The sequence below is a fragment of the Cariama cristata genome, unplaced genomic scaffold (assembly GCF_000690535.1).
Source record: "Cariama cristata isolate BGI_N322 unplaced genomic scaffold, ASM69053v1 scaffold27812, whole genome shotgun sequence".
Lineage (NCBI taxonomy): Eukaryota > Metazoa > Chordata > Aves > Cariamiformes > Cariamidae > Cariama > Cariama cristata.
This window is the reverse complement of record NW_009604884.1, coordinates 38,121-49,288: the sequence shown is the minus strand read 5'-3', so window position 1 is coordinate 49,288 and position 11,168 is coordinate 38,121. Positions and strand designations below refer to the sequence as shown.

General features: G+C 37.2%; 1 protein-coding gene across 1 annotated transcript in view; it reads left to right on the top strand.

Annotated features, from left to right (window-relative positions):
* Positions 1 to 1,759: 1,759 nt before the first annotated feature.
* The window catches only part of RGS7 (regulator of G-protein signaling 7), a gene marked incomplete at its 5' end in the record, with an annotated part of 40,935 nt that continues 31,526 nt past the window's right edge, over positions 1,760 to 11,168 (top strand). The window contains 3 exons of the mRNA XM_009695768.1: positions 1,760 to 1,824; positions 3,704 to 3,780; positions 3,915 to 3,996. Coding sequence (XP_009694070.1) covers positions 1,760 to 1,824; positions 3,704 to 3,780; positions 3,915 to 3,996 — 224 coding nt within the window. The remainder of the gene's footprint in view (positions 1,825 to 3,703; positions 3,781 to 3,914; positions 3,997 to 11,168) is intronic.

Below are 11,168 nucleotides of genomic sequence, written 5' to 3'. Positions count from 1 at the left end.
TTACCACTGTACTGATCGTGGATGCAACATAGGTAAAAAGGGTCCAGAATTCATCCCCTCATCTTTTTGTGACATTTCAGCGTGCATGCCAATGCATTAGTGTAAGTGTACACTAATATTAAAATGCGTGGAAACTGAGGTTATAGAAGCTGTTTGTCTGCTATACTTGGTGTGTGATGTGGATTTGTATCTGTATCTGTAGATTTTTGTAGACACAGAAATTGCTTTGGAACCAGAGGGGATATGGGAGTGCAGGGAACAGAGAAAGAGACCATGGCTTCTTATGAGGGTGGAAAGTAGAGAAGTATGAAAGAAAATAGACCAGATAATGCACACAAAATGAGGGGAGGGGGGGAAGACAGATACTATGTTAAAATACACTTCATTTTACATCAAGTAACACCTGTAACTGCAGCTGCAGTTGTTAGAAGTGCTTGTTATCAGTTCCACTGAAATAGCAGCCACTGGAGTGGGTTTGCATGCATTTGCAGGTGGCTTGTCAGAAATAAATGTTTCCATGGAGTTATAAAATATAATTGGTTTGAGTACCTTAAAAATCAAAGCTGTACATAAGATGAGCACTTCATTCTTCCTAGTGACTTCAAGAGTTCGGTTCCTATATAAAGGTATTTCTCTTTGCTCCTGTAGTGGACAAGCTGGCAGTCAGGAAGCAGGAACATTCCTAACCACAACCAGTAAATATGGGCTCTTTTTGCTGATTGTGGACACCACAAATAAGCTAAGGTTTTCTTACCTACGTTAATCAAAAGATTCCTCCATCTCACCCCTGAGAAGGTGCTCTGAAGTAATGAAGTGGGTAAATATTGCACAACAGGAATTGTGCTGCAGTCATGGTCTTACTGGTAGGGGAAGCTGTACAATATTCAGAGTAGATGTGAAGTATTTATTGCTAAATAGAGTCTATTGGAAATGTACTTAATTTAAGGGTAATAAAGAACTCAGGATCAAGCAATGTGATACAGACCACTGTGCTGTTTATGCAGTCTTAATTTTCATTTTCATCTCTGCGTACTTTCAGTATTTAGCTGTCAGTATTCCATTTTCTTAGTTAAGATTCTGCTCTGTCTGAATGAGGTGGAGGCAGAACAGCTCTGCTGAAGGATTTTAGATCTACAAAATAAATGAAAGAATACTTTTTCTCATTATATCTAATACATGATGCACTTTTTTCATTTTTTGGTCTCACGTTATTTTCTGTTTTAAATATTGGTTGTAGCAGACTAATCTGTATGAGACTTGAATTTTATCTGGAATTAATTTTTAGCTAAAATCTTCTCAGGCTGAAACTTTGTGATTTCTAAATATAAAGTAAAAATAAATAAACCCATGTATACACGTTCTTAAAAACCTATTTGACTAATATAGCAGCAGCTCCTGATAAAACTCTTAGGCATTATGAGTTATACACACACAATTTAAAAAGTGTTTTTGCCATTTTTTCTTCAATGTGCTAGTTCCCAGGCCATTAAACAACCTCACCCTAAGTATCTCATGCGTTTTTTGTATGATGTCTGTTGCATAAAGCAGATTTTGTAATTATTTAATGAATCTCTGTATCTGACCTTTTATTTTAGTTATAATACTGGTAGCATTGATCCTGTACTTAAAGCTTTTTAGAATAGAGGGAGAAATAAAAACAAAAAAAGCTAGCAGTAAAACAGAGATGAAATCTCTAGATTTCTGGACTGCCATGTTTGTGAGATAGTAGCAAATTCTGTGTTATTTTATTCTGTTCCAGCTGTTTACCTCTGCAAGCGGACAATGCAAAACAAAGCAAGGCTAGAGCTAGCAGACTATGAAGCTGTAAGTACATGGGGAAAACACAAATTTTTCTGCTGGGCCTAATGAGCATCTGAAATAATGTTAAGCATGAGAACTATAGGCATTAGGTATGAAAGTTTATATTAGTTATCCTCTTTTGCCAGCATGTGGGTCTGATGGTGCTCACTAGTCATAAATGCTGTTTGAGAGACTGTAGTGAAGGCTAGCTGGGCAAAAATTGCAATTTTGGTCCCACTCTAGTCTTACTCTGCTCAGATCACCATGCCAGAATCAGAAATAACTCTTCACAAATCCCAGATACACCACGAGTGTTTGAAAGTAATTGTACTCTACACCGGGTAAGGTTTGAATAAAGGATCTCCGGCAACATTTTCAAAAGCACTTGGAAGCTGTTGAAATATAAATCTCATTCTTTAAAGTGATGCTGGCACTTGAGCCCTTGTCCCATCAGTTAGACTAGAGGCAAAGAGAGTGAGACTAGGGGCACTTCGCACTCCCTGAAAGTCGTGCTGTACCCCAGGCAAGGTAAGATAATTGGGACCAGGAAGAGCTGGAAAGAGAGGGAGTTTGATTAGCTGACGAGGATGGCACTCACTAAGGAGAGAGATGTCTTGAATTCCATCCCTATCCTCCCAAATGTTCCTGAATTTTTCATGAAAATGTCAACATAAAATTTATGAACAGCCCTGGCTCTGCGCTGAAAGCTGTCCAGCTGTGCTCCTGTGACATGACAGCAGGATGGTCAGCCAGGCTTCTCAACATGCCAAATACTCCAGCCGCAGCACCATGCTGACACACTTTATTACTTCTTCTGGCACAAGCTTGCTTTTCAGTGTACTGCACTGTGGGGTACGCATAATTTTATACTTACATGCCTTAGAAAATTCAGCTCCAGTATACAATCCACAAGAGCCTTTACTGGTATCGACACGATCTCTAGCAAGCCTCCTCTTCACTCTCTCCAGTCCTTATTTTCAGTAAGTATATCATAGAGATACATTTGCAATGCACAGAAATACAGTTAAAGCAACAATTTTTGTTAGGAAGTTTACAGACAATTTTTTCCCTTAGTCTCAGTAAAACCAGTGCACGAAGGTAACTGGGGACTTTTTGGAGGAAGATAGGAACCTCAGCCTTCTCCATGTTAACAGATTGCAAACTGCTGCCATTTAAGCTGGGAGAGATTGGAAAAGCTCTGCTACAGGCAGTGAAGCTGTTCCAGCATCACTGGAGGGAAGAATTTTGCTAAGATTTTACAAATCTCCTTCCTGTTATTATTAGTAGGCTGTAGCATATATACATTTCCTGTACAGTAGTGAAGAACTATAGTCTGCATTATTTTAAAATGAAGATAGCTGTGGAGATCTTGGAAGATTCCTATACTACCAAAACATTGATAGCTTCTTATTATTGTGTTTTAAATAAACTGATAGACGGCCAACATTGTTCAATGCAAACCGTTTGTATAGATGACTGATGGGAATTGTCATGTGGATCACCTGGTATGGAAAGTACTGCTGTTATCTTTCAGTATTAGGTACTTTCAAAACAAGAACTTGTTTCTTTGTATTATTACAAAATTACCCAGCCAGCACTCAGTATATAAAAATGCCTCAGGGATCCCATGTTCTGCTGAAGGTTGCATCCACTCCTGTCATCAGAGTTTCAAAACTAAAATAGTTGGGGCATTCAAAAGTAGACAGCTCTAGTATTCCATCCCATTTGGTGTCAATCAAAGACTTTATATTGGATAAGTAAGGTATATTTACACTGGCACAGATATCATGATTTGTATTACATCTTGGAGGGGGGGCGAAGGGAGGAGGGAAAGATACCCTAAAAGCTATTAAATAGTAAATAACTTACAACCTAACCCACTAAAATTGTGATGTATTTTCAGGAGAGTTTGGCCAGGCTACAGAGAGCATTTGCTCGGAAATGGGAGTTTATTTTTATGCAAGCTGAGGCACAAGCAAAGTAAGTTCCTTTGAAGACGAGGAGTTTTGGTTTTGCATGCTTTTTGAAGGGAGGGAAAAGTGATTGGACACTTCTTATGTTTAAAATTACTGTTGTTAACACTGTTTCTTTTAAATATCCTATAACACTGACAGAGTAGACAAGAAGAGAGACAAGATAGAGAGGAAGATTCTCGACAGTCAGGAGCGAGCGTTCTGGGATGTGCACCGGCCGGTGGTGAGTGCTGATGGGGCCACTCTGCCTGTGAGCGGGGCCACTGATAAATATCAGCCTCTGTGGAGCATTGGGGTAGCCCGGGAAAAAGAAAAAGGGCTGTAGATCTAGAGTTTATATCAGTCTACTATTGAAGACTGCAGTTGTGTGTACACTCAGTTTGGGGTTTTCAGTGAATAGATTTGTTATGTCTGATTTCTTGAATCAGAAGATACCTGTATTTGACTATTACCATCTCAAAGGTTTCCCAAGGTATGAGTCACACAACCAAAATTATCAGCATAGCTAAAAATACTTCTAAATAAATCTGACTTTTTTTTTTTTTAATCTGCTTTTTTTCTCTCTAAGCCTTTCAGCTTCACCCTGGTCATATTTCCAAGCTATTTTTAATGTATATAAAAGTTAGGTATTGTTGGCTTCGAGCTGTGGGCATCATATACTGTCTAAACAAGATTTGTCTGAGTTCTTTGTCAAAGTCCATCTGAAACAAAATTTTTGAAAAAGGGCTTATGTAATCAACTACCTTTGAGAGCTAAAACTTTGAGAAAGAATGTCAAATGTCACCAGACTTCCAATTAAACTGTGAGAACTCAATAATCACATGTTTTTGCTTTATTGCAGAATTATATCTGTTTCCCTTACCTAGAGTTAAGCTTTCATTTTCTGTGTACAGAGTTTGGTGTCATTACCAATGAAACCAAATATGGACTATATCTTCCACTGTGACACTGGGAAAAGGTACTTAATTAAAACTAATTGTTCTGGGAAAATGAAGTTAGGTGGTGATAGCTGTAGAAGAGGTGAATACAGTGAGAAAGTTTGAAATGAAAAATATTAAACTTGGACATGGTCAGCTTGCATTTGCAATGTGGAAGTGAAAGAGTGGTAGAAGAAATGGATTTTTAGGTAGGATTTAGAACGTCAGGTAGAGAAAATCATTTGAAGTGAAAGATTCAGACCACAGGCATTAGATGCAAGAAGACTGGAACATTATTGTGAAGTCAAAATAAGGAAGGAGGATAGAAAACAATATACCATCTGATGTTGATGGGAGCTGTTTATAGAATAGGCACAGAAAGTTTCTCTGGACCAGAGAACTTTGAAGGTTCAGACAGCTTTTATGTTAACTGCACAAATGGATCTAAGCGTTTTGAATCTGGGAATGAGATGCTATTTCCAGGTTTGGAAGAGAAGAGGAATTGTTGAAGTTTCAAGTTAAGATATAGGCAGACAATAATGAGAGAATTAAAGGGACCAGGACAAGAAGAAACTGAATCTGATTAAGAGCTTTGACTGAACCGTGGATAAATCTGCCTGGTCCAGCAGATGTTTTTAATCTGGCTGTAGACATACCTAGGAAATATCAGAGGCAAAAGACTGGCTTTACAGTCAGCAATATAGGATCCTGACTTTAGGAGATATAAATAGAAGAATGGAGAGGTTCATACTATGGCTAATCAGCTCCTCTCACTAGTGAAATACTTATTTTGGAAACATTGTTATGAATTTACTGTCACAGTAAAAGCCAGAAGCTTCTATTAGAAGGAATAAAAATAGAGGAGGAACAGACTGAAAAGAAGGTGGTGATACTAGAACTAATTACAATTTCTAATGGCTTTTCAAGCCCCTCAAAAGACCACCAAAAACTCACAGAGATGCTGCTTCAACTCTAGAGACCTAATTTTGGAAAAATAGGTAATTTTGGTTAAGAATCTGGGGTTAATGTTTATTTTTTGCTTACAATTTTTCATCTTTTGATAACAATTCAGAGGCTAGAGGCAGTGACAATATTGTTCAAAATCCACAGCAACTTAATTTATTTTTACTGAAAATGAATTTTTGAGAAGGAAGTATTTCATTATTTGTTTTTTTTGTTTAGGTGAGTAAGTAAATATTTTTCAGATTTTTTTTTTTTTTGCAGGTCCCTGCAAAATGTGTGTCAGGGAGAGCTGTATAAACTCCTTTGAGATTTTGAGCAGTAGATCTAGGATAAAGTCCATGCCATTATTTCCAAAGCATAGCCAGTACCTAACATAGGTCTGAGATTAATATCATTCACATATAGTGATGCATTTCTTTTTGTGATGGCAGAGTAAACATATCTTGAAAGCCTTCCTTTTCTTTCCACCTGCCTAGAAAATGTATCATTTTCATAAGTTTGAAACTTCTATCGATAACAGACTGTGGAACTGAGTGAAAAATGGTTAGGAGGATTAGGGCATTAGTCAAAAAGCTCTAACAAATGAAGCTAAATTGGAGAAGCCAGTTCCTTCCAGGCAAAATAAATTAAGAAGCTTCTCTTGTTTGAAAAGAAATGTCATGGTCCTGATTAAAGTCTTCGCAAAAGAACTCATAGCTTTCCTGAATTATCATCTCTGTTTAAAATCCATAATTTTACACTTGTTAAAAAGGGACAAACAGGTACTAAAACAGTAAATCCCCTGAAACATTCTCAAACCCACATCAAATGTAGTAGGAGCAGAGCAGCTGTGGCTTGCTGTAAAATTAACTCTTTTAGGTAGTGCGCAAGGACAGCTGATATCTTGCTGCTACAAATGATTCCCTTTTCTTCCTGAGTTACACATTAATGTAATTTAAATTAAATGCATAATAAAGGCCTGTTGGGTACTTACTGAGATTCAGATTAATACAGAAGACAATGGGGGAAGTATCCTTTTCTTCTGAAAGTCATCTCTATACTTCTTAACTCTAATAAGTTGCAGAAAACTTTTTAATTTCTTCAATGCCTCTGACCTTTGTCATCAGTCAGAATGTTGGTTGTATTAGAATTATATTTAGCAGGTTTGCTTGCAGTTGTTCTTAAAAGGAAGATGGGAAATACACAACAGCTTTCTAAGATGTGCTAGAAAACTACACTGGTGTGTGTCCCTCAGCAAAGTTTAAACTCTGGCTATGGTTTAGTTATACTGTGATTTAATAAAGCATGATCATGAGTCAAGGTGTGATCCAATTCTTCCATTCTGCCATTAGTAGGTTGGTAAACCTGATCAGCAGGACTTCTGTTCCCGTTGCTACCACTGGTTTGCTGAATGATGGTGATCATTTTGCTTCTCTGTGAAAAAAATGAATAGCAAATATTGATAAAGGTTGGACTCAATGATCTTAAATATCTTTTCCAATCTAAATGATTCTATGAAAAACAAAACCAATATTTGTGTGATTTAATACAGTAAGACAAAGTATCCAGGGTGAGTATGTCTGGTAGGGAGAGCAGCAATGTTGAGGGCAAGTGTGGGTTTAAGATAATTCACTGATGTAAAATTCAGAAATATATATGATTTCTGGATTTGAGGGTTTCATGCCATTGCTTCTAGTAGCAAACTAGGAAAACAGTAATCTTTAAATTTTTAAACCTTGTCATGTATCCCACACCTTTCGCATCTCTCTCTGTTTAGCTTTTTTTGTGAGAGTCTATCTCCATTAATCTCATTTTCTCTGTTTTTATTTTAAAATTGTATTTTATGTGGTCTGAACATCACCCTCGGCATCTAAGCCAGGAGGTAATATTACTGGCTGTCAAGAGTCATGCAGCGGATGCTTGCAGTTATTTGTTCTGGGTTTTCTTTTCTTTCATTGCTTTTGTTTTTGATGACTTTTCCATGCTGTCCTTCAAGATCAGCCTCAAAGACTCAGCAAAAGACTGAATTTAACTTGACTAAGGTGGTGCGATCCTTCATTTCACACTTGGCATGCTACAAATCCTAGATTTTCTAGGCCAGTCACTCATTTATCCAGAGAACACTTTTGTCTGCTCTATCAAAATATTTTCAGAAAGTTTTTAAACATCTCCAGGAAATGAATGTGAATCATGCCATCCAACTTCTCTTGTGATGTATCCGCATACAATTTTCATGTCTTCTTTTGCACCTGTTTCACCAAATATCCTTACAAGGGAGTTACCTCTCCAGCAGACAGGGAATGCAGCCAAAGCAGCAATTGTCAGTCTCAGATAATCGCACTTCTGGTAATGAAACAAAGACTTGTACAATGTTTTATTTTCAGAAATTGGTTAGAATGTTTATGACCCATACTTGCATCTGTTTGAGGCAGATATTTATAATTGTTATAGCTAGCCTGCTAACTTAGACCTTTATGGAAGAATTTGTACTCACATTATTTTGCATTGTTATTTAGTCTGATACTTGAGTAAGGGTGGGAATGCCCAGCCTTCCTGGACTCCTTTCCCCTTCAGGACTGCCTCCCAAGGGACTCTGCCAACCAGGCTCCTAAACAGGCCAAAGTCTGCCTTCAAACATTGATGTGCCACCCCCAGGCTCATCTCTAGTGAGCCTGATTTTATCCCTTTCCCCATTCAAATCCAGTTTAAAACTCTTTCAATGAGCCCTGCTAACTCCTGCGCAAAGACCCTTTTCCCTTTGGGACAGGTGTACCCTGTCTGTTGCCAGCAGGCCTGGTATCATGTAGACCAACCCATGATCAAAAAACTCAAATTCTGCTGGTGACACCAGGCTGGGAGCCGGCTGTTGATCTGCTGGATCTTCCTCTTTCTTCCCTCATCATTCCCTGCAACTGGAAAGGTAGAGAACAATGACTGAGGAGAATAATGACTCTGAGTGTTTAGCCGAAGGGCAACAAACCAGGTAAATTTAACAGGTTTCCTTATGCAACAGTGTTGCAAATACTGGAATCTTCACACACACATAAATCACATTAATAGAGCCTTAATTAAAATTAATATTACTGAAGCATCACTTGAATAAATACAATGGATCTAATTTCTGTACAACAATTTCTGGTTCTGAAAACCATTCCCTATAAACCTAAAACAATCTATTGTAAATTAAGGGTAATTAGAAATCAAATTAACTTTCAAAAAGAACTGAGCATGTAACTTCCATGCAGTAGTATATTCTTTAGTACAGCTTCTAGTTTTGTTTCATGTGACTTGTCTCAAAAACTAAATTTCAACATTCTTTTCATATGCATTTTGCATATTATGTGTTTCTCTGACATATAGGCCACTAAAAGATTTTTTTTTTAAAAAAACGACATGATAAAATCCTGTTATTTTAAGGTGAAAGCCCAGCTTTGCACCAGGTCTCTCCTTAAACAATCAAGTATGTGGGAACCTCTGTCAAGATTCAAGGTGCTCTGTCTCCTATGGATTAATTTTATGGCTTCATTTATTAGTATTGTATTTCATTAAAATCTCTCTGTATCTCTTTTCCTCCTGTTCCAAGCAGGTCCTTGGTTTGCACTGCCACTGAAATTCCTTGTGTGTCTGATACTACTCAAGGAAAAGACCTGAACTCTAGTTTGGGAAGACAAATAGGTACAAACAGGAAACTGGTACTGGTTCCTTTTTTTCGAAACATGCTGAAAAACTTCGAAATTTTAAGTGGTCCTAAGTTCCATGCTAAGTGAGACTTCCCATCTCTTATTTTGAAAACCATCTGAGTTTTACCATGGTACAAACATGATTAAAGCTTGATCAAACTAATTGATCAAATCGCTTTCCTTTTTCTGATGGTCTTTGAACCTCATTTGTCTTGTCCAAACAAGAGAAACAACCCATAAACTTTTATCCATTAATTGCACTCCTTGCCATGTTTTGTCTAAGTCCACTGCAGAACAACCGTGGAACTACTGCTATTTTGATAGTAGTCAGTGATCTTCAAATAAATCCTTGAATTTGACGTTGACCATTCTGTGGTCTGAAATACCAGTTCAATGAATGAATAAGAAAAAATTAAAAGCTATATTTACTTAATTCAAAGCCAAGAGGTTGTACATCATTATCAGCTGATATAGATAGGTTTTAGCAGTTAAGCTGTGTACGACTAATTTGTTTCCATAACACTACTTGACTGTAGATCACTATATTTGGAGCTATTTGCAGCGTATTGTCAGATGTGTCACGTTTTAAAAATAGATTCATGTTCAGGAATATAATGAAATTTGAGGCTATTCTATGCAAGTTCAGTTCCAAGTTATATTTGGTTATTTCAGTGTCACACTGAATCCATACATTGTAATTATTTACCCTATCTTGCGCTCCATAAAGACAGTATTTAGTAGCACAACACATCTCTTTTAAGGTTCATAATGAAAAGGCTGTAGAAACTGGGGAAAATATCTAATGCTTTAGTAGAACAAGCAGGTTTTAGTGATTTTCCCCTGACTACATGCCAAATTTGTGAGGCATCTGGGAATGAAATCTGAAACGTGCTGCTACAGAATTTATACTTGAGAACAGTCTTGGGATTTGCTTCCTAATCATTAAATATGATTTATAGGTGTTAATTGGAATGTATAACTGTTCTTCCCAGATGAGCTGATTTCTAACAGAAGAGAGAAAAAGAGGAAAAACTAGAAAAATTGTGAGCTACGTTTATAGAAGTTTGGTCTGGAGTTCTAGGGAGGTGAAAACTTGACAGAAACTGTATACGAAGTCGTCATCAAACTTACGTACTTATTGCGATTTGTATACAAAGTTACCATGGCCATAATGGACTGTAATGCAAATATTAGCCTTTCTGTGTTTGCTTCTTATTAGAACGATAATGCAAGTGAGACTTCTGTAAAAGCACTGTAACTTAACAGCAGGTATCAAAAGTCCGTGTGTGTCAGTCACACATCTGAATCAAACAGACATGTTTCCAAAGCGATAGTTGTGCTTAATATAATTGTGCAGAAACTGGGAATATGACACTATTAAAAAAAAAAAAAAGTATGTATGACATATGTGCATGCTCTTGGAAATCCAAGTAGAGAGAAGAAAAGTTGGTGCTGGTCCCATTTATTACGTGATAGTGTCTTGGTATTTTGGTAAAACTTACAGTACCACTACATGTACAGGAAGAAAAAAACTCTCTGATATCATCAATTTCAGCTGCGGAGCAAAGACTATATTCGTTACATAGCTAGACCCTGTGGTGGAGATACCCACCCAACTTAGAGTTTGTAATTGTTGGGTTATGCTATATTTGTGAGAGATAGGGCATAAGTTGCAAAATTTTTTTTTAAAAAAAGGTCTATCACTTGTATTCTAATAATTAAACCCACCATAATATTTTTCCTCTTTCTTCTGCCTGCTAATTTACTGGGGATCTTGTGACTAGAGATACTATCAAGGGAAGTTCCAATGCTTATGCACTTGATTTCTCAGAGTTATTTTCAAAGAACTGCTGAAC